This window comes from Trichomycterus rosablanca, chromosome 9, assembly GCF_030014385.1.
Source record: "Trichomycterus rosablanca isolate fTriRos1 chromosome 9, fTriRos1.hap1, whole genome shotgun sequence".
NCBI lineage: Eukaryota > Metazoa > Chordata > Actinopteri > Siluriformes > Trichomycteridae > Trichomycterus > Trichomycterus rosablanca.
Genome location: NC_085996.1, coordinates 40,039,483 through 40,053,452, shown reverse-complemented (window position 1 = coordinate 40,053,452; position 13,970 = coordinate 40,039,483). Strand labels below are relative to the sequence as shown.

Sequence of the window (13,970 nt, the reverse complement as noted above, 5' to 3'; positions counted from 1 at the left end):
AGATGGATGATGGATGAATGGATGGATGGATGAATGATGATGGATGGATGAATGATGGATGAATGATGATGGATGAATGATGATGGATGAATGGATGGATGGATGAATGATGATGGATGGATGGATGGATGGATGGATGATGGATGGATGAATGATGATAGATAAATGATGGATGAATGATGATGGATGGATGGATGATGGATGGATGAATGATGATGGATGAATGATGATGGATAAATGATGGATGAATGATGATGGATGGATGGATGATGATGGATGAATGATGATGGATGAATGATGATGGATAAATGATGGATGAATGATGATGGATGGATGGATGATGGATGGATGAATGATGATGGATGAATGATGATGGATGAATGATGATGGATGAATGATGATGGATAAATGATGGATGAATGATGATGATGGATGAATGATGATGGATGAATGATGATGGATAAATGATGATGGATGAATGATGATGGATAAATGATGGATGAATGATGATGGATGGATGGATGATGGATGGATGAATGATGATGGATGAATGATGATGGATGAATGATGATGGATGAATGATGATGGATAAATGATGATGGATGAATGATGATGGATAAATGATGGATGAATGATGATGGATGGATGGATGATGGATGGATGAATGATGATGGATGAATGATGATGGATAAATGATGGATGAATGATGATGGATGGATGGATGATGGATGGATGAATGATGATGGATGAATGATGATGGATGAATGATGATGGATAAATGATGGATGAATGATGATGGATGGATGGATGATGGATGGATGATGATGATGATGATGATAGATGGATGATGGATGAATGGATGGATGGATGGATGGATGAATGATGATGGATGGATGAATGATGGATGAATGATGATGGATGAATGATGATGGATGAATGGATGGATGGATGAATGATGATGGATGGATGGATGATGGATGGATGAATGATGATGGATGAATGATGATGGATAAATGATGGATGAATGATGATGGATGGATGGATGATGGATGGATGAATGATGATGGATGAATGATGATGGATAAATGATGGATGAATGATGATGGATGGATGGATGATGGATGGATGAATGATGATAGAGATGAATGATGATGGATGGATGATGATAGAGATGAATGATGATGGATGGATGGATGATGGATGATGATGGATGATGATGGATGAATGAATGAATTAATGAATTTATGGATGGCTGGATGATTGAATAAATGGGTGGATGAATGGGTGATGGATGAATAATTAATTTATGGATGGATGGACGATAGATGGATGAATGATGGATGGATAATTGAATTATGAATTTATGGTGGATGGATGGACGCAGGATGATTGCTGAATAAATAAATGGATGGATGAATGATGGATGGATGAATGCATTAATAAATGAATGGATGGATGGATGAATAAATAAATAGATTGATGGATGAATGATAGGTGGATGAATGGATGAATAAATAGATGACTGGATTAATGAATGAATGAATGAATGAATGATGGATGGACAGTACTAGTATATCTGAGTTAGCATGAATCTGGACGTCGCGGTGCGCTAGCTCTCTCTGTTAGTGGTGGTGCGCTCTGAGCTGAATCCAGAGGAGCGGGTTCGGTTCCTGATGTGTGTTGCTAGGTGACGGTTCTCCTCTGTTCTGAACGTCCTTGTTGAAAGGTTATGAGGATTGTTAGGGTGCAGCGCGGCTCTCTGGAACAGGGTTCAGATCCTCACCGGCCTGCGCTTCTGTGAACCGAGCGAAAATGAATGAATGAACGTACTGAGACGTATCCAAAGCCCAAAGAGAATTTCTGTTACAGCACTGCGCCCGGTGATAACGGTAAATAAGGACCCACCACGACCATGATCGCCTTGGTGTTCTCATCCATTCATTCATCCATTCATTCATCCATTCACTCATACACCCATCTATTCATTTATTAATCTATGCATTCATTCATTCATCCTTTCATTAACCCATCGATACATCCTTCCACATATTTATTCATTCATCCACCCTTTCATTCATTTACCCATCGATACATCCTTCCATTCATCCACCCATCCATCTAATCATCCACCCATTCATTCACCCATCTATCCATTCATCCATCCATTTATCCATTGATCCATCCATCTATATTAATCAATCATTCATCCATTTATTTATTTATCCATCCATATTAATCCATTAATAAATCAGTCAGTTTATCCATTCATTTATTTATTAATCCATCAATCTATATTAATCAATCATTCATTCATCCATTTATTTAATAATTTATGCATTCATTCACCCATCAATTCATTCATTCACCTATTCATCTATTCATTCATTTATCCATCTGTTCATTTACCAATCTATTCATCCATTCATTCATCTGTTTAGTCATTCATATTTTATTTATTCATCCATCCATTGATCCATTGATCCATCCATCTATATTAATCAATCATTCATCCATCCATTTATTTATTCATCCATATTAATCAATCAATAAATCAATCAGTCAGTTCATCCAACCATTCATCCATTCATTTATTCATTCAGTTGTCTTTCCATTAAACTTTTGCTGGTGTCCAGGGTTGAATCTCAGCGATATTCCTGCTTTAGACCCAGTGTTCCAGTGGAACCGGGCCCCGCCGGGCCCCTGAGGGACTCCTGATCATCCTCCTGATCTCCTACAGTGCAGTATAATGGACGCTCTCGCTGATCTTTTTTTTTTTGGACGTCCTTTTGATTTGTTATGCAGCTCATGGATGAGACGGATAATTAATGAACCCGGCTTCCGTCCCGACTCCCAGCGGTTTTATACGCTCTCAGGATCTTTCTCTCCTTTTTTCTCCTAGTTTAGTCGTAGCCAGTTCCTCTTCCTCTGCTGGAGACCCCGATGGTGTACGAGGAGGGTATACTCTCCTGACCCGCCCTCCCTCTGACACGACCGCTTCTTATCGGTGGATCGGCGCCTGAGGTCGGTCTCCTTAGGGAGAGTCACGCCCTGATCTCCACGTTCCTCGGGCTACTAACCAGCCTCGAAAACCCCGCCCACTTTTTTTTATTCCCGTCTTTTTCCTCCCAGCAGACTAGCGGCCGATCGTGTCCGCTGCAGGCACTAGGGGGCGCCCAGCTGACCGGTGGCAGAGCTGAGATCTGACCCTGACTAGTGGAATTCTATTTCTGACCTCGTCATGTCAGACACAAGAAGGAAGCGGCGGGAAATCGGATCAGTCCTCGCTGTCAGCGACGCGCTCGCGGCGCAGGATGCCAACTAGCGCCCGCACTCCTGGGGTTCTCATGAGGTGCGCCGGGTAGCTGTCAAATCAAGACCGTAAACCTTCACAAGTGGATAGATCAGGACACCCGTTTAGACTGGGTCTTTCCTCCGGCTTTCCTTCTAATTTAGTCGTATCCGATTCCCTGATGGTATTTCCCCTCTACATTTACATTTTCGGCATCTAGCAGACGCTTTTTATCCAAAGCGACTTACAACATTGGGACAGTATACAGTCCAAGCAATTGGAGGTTAAGGGCCTTGCTTAAGGGCCCAACAGTGGTGGGGCTTGAACCAGGGACCTTTCGATTACTAGTCCGGACTAGGCCGGACACTCCTGAGTGAGGAGTGTGCAGCACCGGCCGCTTCTTTTCACCTGCACTAAATGGGTTCATACGGAGATCCGAGTCACGCACTGATCTCCGTTATCCCCCGTCTCTGTGCAGCACCATCGATCAGCCAGCAGAGGGCGTAACTGCAGCAGTTATCAGGAATTCACTGAGCGCCCCCACTCTAACGTGTGTAATAATCACCCAGTCCAGTAACGAGGGCCACTGTACCGGTGAGAAGAACCACACATCCCAGTAACTGTACGGGTGTGTCCTTTTACTTAACCGTACTGATGCCGGATGCCTCGTCAGACCTCAGAACGGTATTTTTAATTATATTATCGATTATAAAGGGAGAGAATGTAAAGTTTTCATCTCATTAAAAAGTCAACTTATGGATTTTTAGTCAAAAGCAGAGTTTCCTGAGCTCAGCTAATTACCTTATAGAATAAACCTGCGCCGCACAGCTTAGCGAATATAATTACTGTAATTAGCTCGCTCCGCCGCGCTCATGAAATTCTCCGCTCTTTTTTCTTAATTCACGTTCACGGGCGCGTCGCGTCGCCCGGGCCCCCGCGTTCCTGCTAATGCGCTGGTGCCGTTTCTCATCCTCCGGTGAGCGGCTTGTTTATCTGTAATGGCCCGTCATTCACGACAATTCAATCCCACGCTGGAACACAGTGCTCATAACATCAGCGTCGTTCACGGGTGCGCCGTGATTCTTACCGAAATTTTACTTTTCCTGTCCAGCAAATCCTGACGACCTCCTGAGTAAAGGAACTCGTTACCGTTTCAGTTCTGAGGGGGCACACGTCACCCCACCTGGTGGAATAAAGTACATTATTATATTATATTATTTTTTATATATACTATATTATTTTAGGAAAATCTCAGGCCCTCTCTGAGGATCTAAATGACCCTGATTGTTCCCCTCTGCTCACAACTAAGCTGAGCGACTGAGGGTTGACAAGTTGCCGGGATTTAAACCTACAATCTTCTGATCAGTAAAGCCAGCGCTCGCTTTAGCACTAAAAAAAGTTCAGCTCGAGTTCGACTCTACAGACAGAAATCATTACAGCTACGACAGCGGGTGGAACCCGTCATAAAGTCAGCACTAACAAAGCCCCGCCCATTCAGAAGGACGATACGATTGGTCAATTTTACTGTCATTTGAAATTGTTCCGTCAGTAAATTACTTTAACCAATCACAGCGTGGCGTTCTTTCTACAACAGGGGACGACAAAGAGGCTTTTTAAATTTAACACAGATTGAATAAGCAGGTATGAAGGATTTATCCGCTCATTTGTAGTATGTCTGTGGGGATCGGTGCCCATTTAGTCAAAAGATGAGAGCATTTCTATGGCTGGGCACTGATTGATGGGTCGATGTTCCGATTCATCTCGGAGCTGTTGAGTGAGGATGAGCTCAGGGCTCTGTGCAGGACGCTCAGTCATTCAAAGGGGCGTCCACATATTTCAGACTTACAAGTCAATGAGTCACATGACCGCTCTTTATGTGATACTCTATACGGTCAAAAGTATTTGGACACCCGAGCGTGAGCTTGTTGGACGTCTCGTTTCAAAACCAAACCGACTAGAAGAGAAGCCGCTTCTTCCGAGAAGCTTCTGACCAGACTTTGTAGTGTGTCTGTGGGGATTTGTGTCCGGCTCCGATCGATCGGTCGATGTTGAGTGGGGCCGAGCTCAGAGCTCTGTGCAGGACGCTGGAGTTTCACTGGAGCCTTTCTTTATACTGAAACAGAAAAGGACCTTCCCTAAACTGTTGCTGCTACTCGATACACCTTCCGTCCTCTTTTTCCCCACCAGGTGATTTATGCCCTCAACACCAAGAACGACGAGCACGAGGCGGCCATCCAGACCCTGAAGGAGGCCCACGAGGAGGAGGTGCAGCAGATCCTCTCGGAGACCCGCGAGAAGATCATGCAGTACAAGAGCAAGATCAGCGACGAGCTGGACCTGAAGCGCCGCATCCAGTCTCTGGAGGATTCCATGGAGGTGCACGAGCGCATGAAGCGGCAGGCGCTGGCCGAGTTCGAGTCGTACCGCCAGCGCGTGGAGGACATGCAGCTGTGCACCGAGGCGCAGCACACGCAGCGGGTGGTCAGCATGTCGCGCGAGGTGGAGGACATGCGCCGCTCCTTCGAGGAGAAGCTGAGGGCCTTCGCGCAGGTCCAGGCGCAGTTCGAGCAGGAGAAGAGGCAGGCGCTGGAGGAGCTGCGCACCGCCCACCGCCAGGAGGTACGAGCCACGCCCGCCGACACCGGTACACCGAATGATATTACCATTTTAACACTGTATTCTGTTGCTATGGAAACCCACCACCTTAAATAAGTGATCAGCTCATTATCCTGATCAGGGGCGCGGGGGGTGCTGGAGCCTGTCCCTGGAGGTGCTGGAGAGCACACACACACACACACACACAAGGACACACACTCACACACAGACACACACACACTGTGACACATACACACTCACTTAGAGACACACACACACACACTCATGCACAGAGACACACACACACACAAGGACACACTCATACACACACTCATTTAGAGACACACACACACTCACACACTCATACACACATACACAAGGACACACACTCGTACACACTCATACACACACATACACAGAGACACACACACACACATACACAAGGACACACACTCACACACACACACACACACACACTGTGACACATGCACACACACTTAGAGACACACACACACACACACACACTCACTCATACAGAGACACACACACACACACACTCAACTCAAACTCAAACGAAGCTTTATTGGCATGACAAATAATGACATTCGTATTGCCAAAGCAAGTTACAGAGAAATATAACAATAAAAATAAGAAAGAACAAAAATATACAGAACAGTTACATGTGCAAAAAATATTATAAAATAGAATAAAATATTAATAAAAACAGTGCAAAAATAATAACAATAAAAATTATAATATTTACAATAATGAGGTAGTAAAACAATCAGTTTGTGTGTGTGTGTGTGTGTGTGTGTGTGTGTGTGTGTGTATGTGTATATGGGACATGGTCACCCACTGTCCCTCACCTGGTGGCAGGTGTGTGTATAGAGTGCTGCTAGTGTGCAGCTCTCTCTGTGCTCCCCCAGTAGGTGGGGCAGTTTGTCGGGTTCTGGGAGGGAGGTAAAGTTGGGGATGATGTTATTAAATTTAGGGAAGAATTGGGAGCGGACGTGGTGGTACTTGGTACACCGGGTGAGGAAGTGCAGCTCCGTCTCTACTGTACTGAGAGTGCAGTGCTGACACGACCTCTCCTCCCGGGGCAGCCAGGACCGGGTGTGTCGCCCCGTCTCCACGGCCAGGTTGTGTGCGCTCAGTCTGTACCTCGTCAGGGTGTTTCTTACTTTATGGTCGGATACTGTGCTCAGATAATCTGCTGCACTGTAGTGTCTGTTTAGGGTCAAATAACAAATAACAACAAATAATAAATAACAACAAATAATAAATAACACTGCATTTTACTTTGAGATTTAGTTTCAGTTTCCCAATAATTCAGATATTTAGTTCTGAGTTTTTGTGTAATTTGGTTTATTCTAATTGGGTTTACAGATTTCTCTTGTTCCTGAGTCTTTATTGTGTTAGTGTGTGTTATTAGTGTATCGGTGTGTGTTAGTGGTGTATCTGTGTGTGTTAGTGGTGTATCTGTGTGTGTTAGTGGTGTATCTGTGTGTGTTAGTGGTGTATCGGTGTGTGTTAGTGGTGTATCTGTGTGTGTTATTAGAGTGTCTGTGTGTGTTAGTGGTGTATGGGTGCAGTGACTCAGGACCAGTTGGATGAGGGGACTGGTATGTTTGCTCAGCTCTTGGTGTTTCAGGGCTTTATAATGATAAGTTTGGGGGTCGCTCTCATTTAGATGTTTCCAGAAGTTGATGCTCTTCTCTGTATGTTTATAATTAGTGGAAATCGGCCTAATTCTGCCCTGCACGCATTGTTAGTGGTGTGTCTGTGCACCTTTAGGATACACACACACTTAGAGACACACACACACACACACACACACACTCATACAGAGACACACACACATATACACAAGGACACACACTCACACAGGCACACTCACACACAGACACACACACACACTGACACATACACACTCACTTAGAGACACACACACACACACACACTCATGCACAAAGACACACACACACACACACACACACTCACTCATACAGAGACACACACACACACACACACTTAGAGACACACACACACACACACACACAAACTCATACAGAGACACACACACACATACACAAGGACACACACACTCACACACAGAGACACACACACACTGTGACACATACACACACACTTAGAGACATACACACACACTCATACAGACACACACACACTCGTACACACACTCATACAGACACACACACACCCGTACACACACATACACAAGGACACACACACTCACACACAGAGACACACTGTGACACATACACACTCACTTAGAGACACACACACACACACACTCATACACATACATACACAAGGACACACTCATACACACAGAGACACACACTCACACACACTCATTTAGAGACACACACACACTCACACACTCATACACAAGGACACACACTCGTACACACACATACACACACATACACACAGAGACACACACACTCATACAGAGACACACACACACACTGTGACACATACACACTCACTTAGAGACACACACACACACACTCATACAGAGACACACACACCCATACACACACATACACAAGGACACACACACTCACACACAGAGACACACACACTCACACATTCATACACACATACACACTCATACACAGAGACACACACACTCACACACACACATTTATACACAGGCACACACACATTCACCTGACTGCTTTGTTTTCGGACTGTGGGAGGAAACCCACACAGACACGGGGAGAACATGCCAAACACCACACAGAGAGGACCCGGACCACCCCACCTGGAAATCAAACCCTGACCTTCATGCTGTGAGGCCACAGTGCTACCCACCGAGCCACAGTGACGCCCCAAATATAACCTGTCTGAAATATCAGCTGTACATAAGTATTCGCCCCCCCTGGTTTCCGATAGCCCTTACAGGCGGTGGTCGGGACAGCCGTGTGTCAGCACTTAACTCCTCCGGCGGGGTCTCGTTGTGCAGGTCCAGGAGCTGCTGCGATCCCACCAGAGCCAGAACGCCAACTACAGCAAAGACCAGGAGAAGCTGAGCCAGCTCCACAAGCAGGAGGTGGAGGCCCTGGCCGAGCGGGCGGAGGAGCTCAAGCAGGACAAGAAGCGCCTGGTGGAGGAGTACGAGGTCAAGCTGAGCAAGGCGCAGGCCTTCTACGAGCGCGAGCTGGAGGCCATGAAGCGCACGCAGCAGATGACGGCCGAGAACCTGCTGGCCTGGAAGAAGACCGAGGCCGAGCTGAGGATGGAGTTCCAGGCGCAGGAGGCGGCGCTGCAGAAGACGCTGGGGAAGCTCCGCTCCGAGCTCCAGAGGGTGCAGGAGGAGGCCAGGGAGAGCCAGGAGCGATCGCACAAGCTGCAGGCTACACTCAGCGGCGCCGAGAGCAACATCAAGGTAACCCAGAACATCCCGCCATGTCTGTATTGTGTCCAATTTAGTCATATCCAATTGGAATAAATCTCTCTCTGCTCGCTTCCGCCACCCCCACCTCGGATCGCTTCTTTTCACCTGCTAGGGCATTGCCATCGTGATCAGATGCCCCTTGTGCAGGCTCCCTAGAACAACCCCAATTGCCCCATTGACTAGGATTCCAGTTTAACTGTTGTCCCGCCCTCTACAGACTCATAGCCAATCCTGTTGTTCCACCATCTGCAGAGTCACAACCAGTCATTTGTTGTCCCGCCCCCTTACAAACTCCTAGCCAATCATCGTTGTCCTTTCCTCACACAAACAGCCAGTCAACGTTGGCCCGCCCCCTACAGATTAACAGCCAATCGTTGTTGTTCCTCCCCTTACAAATAAACAGCCAATCCCATTGTTCCACCATCTACAGACTAACAGCCAATCGTCGTCGTCCCGCCCCCTATAGACACACGGCCAATCGCTCTTGTCCCGCCTACAGACATGTAGGTCATTGCTTTTGTCCCGCCCTCTACAGACTCATAGCCAATCGTCGTTGCCCCCCCATCGACGCACAGCCAATCGTGTGTCCCCCCCTTACAAACACAATACAGACTCACAGCCAGTTGTTGTTGTCTTGACCCCTATCCTGTTGTCAATCACGTTGTCCCGCCCTCTACAGACACAGCCAATCGACAGGCCGGCTGATGGCAGATAGTTATCACAGCGCCACCTGTTGGTAGAACTGTTTTAGTGCCGTGAAGGTAGATTTTCAACAGTAGCCGAGTCCTGAACGTGCTAACCATAATTAATGAACATGCATTAGGTATGTGAGAGCTCTTCCTAATAACATCAGTGTACCTACTTATTATTTATTTATTTATTTAATTGAAAGCGCTGCACGTGTCAGTGGCGGAGGCTGCGTTGGGCTGTAAGTCCCCTGATGGATAAACACACGGATACAGAATAACTAACCAGTACAACATTTAATTACACCTCAGTGTCGGTGTGTGTGTGTGTGTGTGTGGTTTGCATTTTAATCTCTGCTGCATTTGCGTGTTTGATCCTGCGCCCGTCCCGCTACACTTCTAAGGCAGATGGTCGCCTTAAACTGCGTTTAAAAACAAAGTCACCCTGTAATAAATGAGCAGTTCTTTAGTTTAATCCCTCGGTCCTCGTGCTGGATTTGGGCTGTACTACGGGAGGTGTTATTTATGAGCGTAATTAAAACGGGGGGGGGGGGGGGGACATCTGCGCTCCAATGAATACAGAGAGGATTGAACAGATTGCTTAGAAGTACCGTATGGCCAAAAATATGTGGACACCCGTCTCAATTATTAAGGTCCGGAATCTACCCCGGGGTCCTGTGCCATTCTGGGACATTCCTGCACTGGGAACACGGGTGGATCCTAACATATTTCAGCATATTTGAACACCCCCCCCCCAGTTTGGGGAAGGTCCACTTTTCCTCCAGCATGACTGCAGCCCTGAGCCCTATTCAACACCTATGGATCCATAGGTGTCAGGCCAGGATTCCTCGTCTGGGCACATGTTCCCACACACACACTCCAAAATCCTGTGGAAAGCCTCACTCCATATCACCGCCCATGGTCTTGAAACGGTCGTGTCCACATACTTTTGAACCAGAGACCAGTTTATCTGACTGGACGCTCTGGTGATCGGTGGCTTTGTGGTCAGCAAAATGGTTTTATTTTGCTGTGACTGCTCATTATTTACTGCCATGTAAGTGTGTGTGTGTGTGTGTGTGTGTGTGTGTGTGTGTGTGTGTGTGTGTGATGAATGTCCCTTCCCATTTTCCTTCCAATCTAGTCATATCCAATTCCCCAGTAATATTTCCTCTCTACTGCTGCAGACCTCCACTCCTGACTGAGGATTCATTCATTCATTTATTAAATCTAATTCCTGGTGTCTCTGATTATCCTGCCTGCATGTTTTTGGACTGTGGGAGGAAACCCACACAGGTGAACCAGATCCCTTCACCTGGGAATGGAACCCAGCTCCTTTCACGTGTATATTGTGGTTATAAGCGGTGAGGGTGGAGGAGGAGGAATCGGGCGTGTCTGAGAGACTGAGAGACGCTTATAGTCCGGATTTATCTCCATCTGATTTATACCTTTTTGGTTCTGTTCTGTTCTGTTTGGTTCTGTTCTGTTTGGTTCTGTTCTGTTTGGTTCTGTTCTGTTTGGTTCTGTTCTGTTCTGTCCTGTTCGGTTCTCTTCTGTTCTGTTCGGTTCTGTTCTGTTCTGTTTGGTTCTGTTTGGTTCTGTTTGGTTCTGTTCTGTTTCACTGTTCTGTTTGGTTCTGTTCTGTTTTGTTCTGTTCTGTTCTGTTTGGTTCTGTTCTGTTTGGTTCTGTTCTTTTCGGTTCTCTTCTGTTCTGTTCGGTTCTGTTCTGTTTGGTTCTATTTGGTTCTGTTCTGTTCTGTTTGACTGTTTGGTTCTGTTCTGTTTGGTTCTGTTCTGTTTGGTTCTGTTCTGTTTGGTTCTATTTGGTTCTGTTCTGTTTGGTTCTGTTCTGTTTGGTTCTATTTGGTTCTGTTCTGTTCTGTTCTGTTCTGTTTGGTTCTATTTGGTTCTGTTCTGTTTGGTTCTGTTCTGTTTGGTTCTGTTCTGTTTATTTGGTTCTGTTCTGTTTGGTTCTATTTGGTTCTGTTCTGTTTGGTTCTGTTCTGTTTGGTTCTATTTGGTTCTGTTCTGTTTGGTTCTGTTCTGTTTGGTTCTGTTCTGTTTGGTTCTGTTCTGTTCTGTTTGGTTCTGTTCTGTTCTGTTTTGTTCTATTCTGTTCTGTTCTGTTCTGTTTGGTTCTGTTCTGTTTAAGGGGAGGAAGATTTTCATGTGATGTCTTGAGCAGAGAGGATTAAGGGCCTTGTTCGAGGGCCCAACAGTGGCTGCATGGTAGAGCATGGGAGATACTGTGACAGTGTATGTCTAAGCAATTGAGGATTAAGGGCCTTGCTCGAGGGCCCAACAGTGGCATCCTGGCAGTGGTGGGGCTTGAACCACTGACCTTTCGATTACTAGTACAGCACCGCTCGGGACTGGAACCCTGCCGGTTGCGTATTTACCGCCGCACCAGGCGAGCTTTCTTTCTTTTGACGGTGTGAGATGATTGTCTCCTAAAAATACCGCCGCGGTTCAGACGGTGTTCTCCCAGCGTGGTGACGAGCACCGAGTGCTTATAACAGCCGTCCAATCAGAGGCGACGAAGCTCCCGCTCGGGAACACGGGAGGAAGAGTTTATGAAGAGGAACGAGGGGAAGCGGAGATGACACGACGGCAATAAGGAAAAAAAAAACGACGGAGGGGGGACGTGTGGGGTGGTGGGGGGGGGGGGTGCAAGAAATTAATTTGGAGGGATTAAAAAGGAAAAAACGAGCCGGATCATGTGATCGTTATTAATTAATGAAAGGAAATTGGCTGGACGGGGTGGTGAGGGAGAGGAACGTTACTTATTCCTTTATGGTCGGTTTTACCACTGCTTTATCCTGGTCAGGGTCCCGGTGGGTCTGATTCACCGGCCGGGGCACAGGAAACTCCCCGGACAGGCCGCCAGTCCATCACAGGACAGTTATTAGTGTCTGGATGGATTTAGACTGTGGGAGGAAACCGGAGCACCCGGAGGAAACCCACACATACACAGGGAGAACATGCAAACTCCATCTGGGAATCGAACCCAGGACATAATGTGTGTGTGTCTGTGTGTATAACGTATGTGTAATGTGTGTGTATATCGTGTGTGTGTGTAACATATGTGTGTATATCGTGTGTGTGTATATAACGTGTGTGTAGAACGTGTGTGTGTGTGTGTGTGTGTGTGTAACATGTGTGTATATAACGTGTGTGTGTGTATGTGTGTGTGTAACATGTGTGTATATAACGTGTGTGTGTGTGTGTGTAACATGTGTGTATATCGTGTGTGTGTGTAACATATGTGTGTATATCGTGTGTGTGTATATAACGTGTGTGTAGAACGTGTGTGTGTGTGTGTGTGTGTGTAACATGTGTGTATATAACGTGTGTGTGTGTATGTGTGTGTGTAACATGTGTGTATATAACGTGTGTGTGTGTGTGTAACATGTGTGTATATCGTGTGTGTGTGTAACATATGTGTGTATATCGTGTGTGTGTATATAACATGTGTGTAGAACGTGTGTGTGTGTGTGTGTGTGTGTAACATGTGTGTATATAACGTGTGTGTGTGTATGTGTGTGTGTAACATGTGTGTATATAACGTGTGTGTGTGTGTGTGTAACATGTGTGTATATCGTGTGTGTGTGTAACATATGTGTGTATATCGTGTGTGTGTATATAACATGTGTGTATATAACGTGTGTGTGTGTGTGTGTGTGTGTGTAACATGTGTGTATATAACGTGTGTGTGTGTATGTGTGTGTGTAACATGTGTGTATATAACGTGTGTGTGTGTGTGTAACATGTGTGTATATCGTGTGTGTGTGTAACATATGTGTGTATATCGTGTGTGTGTATATAACATGTGTGTATATAACGTGTGTGTGTGTATGTGTGCAGGAGCTCCACAAGCAGCTGGACGAGGTGACGCAGGACGCCGAGATCGTGGCGATCAGACAGAAGGAGGCCGAGTGTGAGCTGGAAGCCACCAGAGACCGGGTTCAACAGCAAGCTA

At 46.1% G+C, this 13,970-nt stretch overlaps 1 protein-coding gene across 8 annotated transcripts in view; it reads left to right on the top strand.

Annotated features, from left to right (window-relative positions):
* Positions 1-13,970, top strand: part of fam184ab (family with sequence similarity 184 member Ab) — a 94,078-nt gene that overhangs the window by 28,252 nt on the left and 51,856 nt on the right. For 6 of the 8 annotated variants that reach the window (XR_010013747.1, XM_063002428.1, XM_063002429.1 and 3 more), the window contains 3 exons: positions 5,477-5,908; positions 8,877-9,299; positions 13,856-13,970. The exon at positions 13,856-13,970 is cut by the window's right edge and continues 21 nt beyond it. Coding sequence is in view for 7 of the 8 variants with exons in the window: in XM_063002428.1 (XP_062858498.1) it covers positions 5,477-5,908; positions 8,877-9,299; positions 13,856-13,970 (970 nt within the window). In the remaining variant the exon portion in view is untranslated. The remainder of the gene's footprint in view (positions 1-5,476; positions 5,909-8,876; positions 9,300-13,855) is intronic. The other 2 variants (XM_063002430.1, XM_063002435.1) reach the window with 2 other exon arrangements.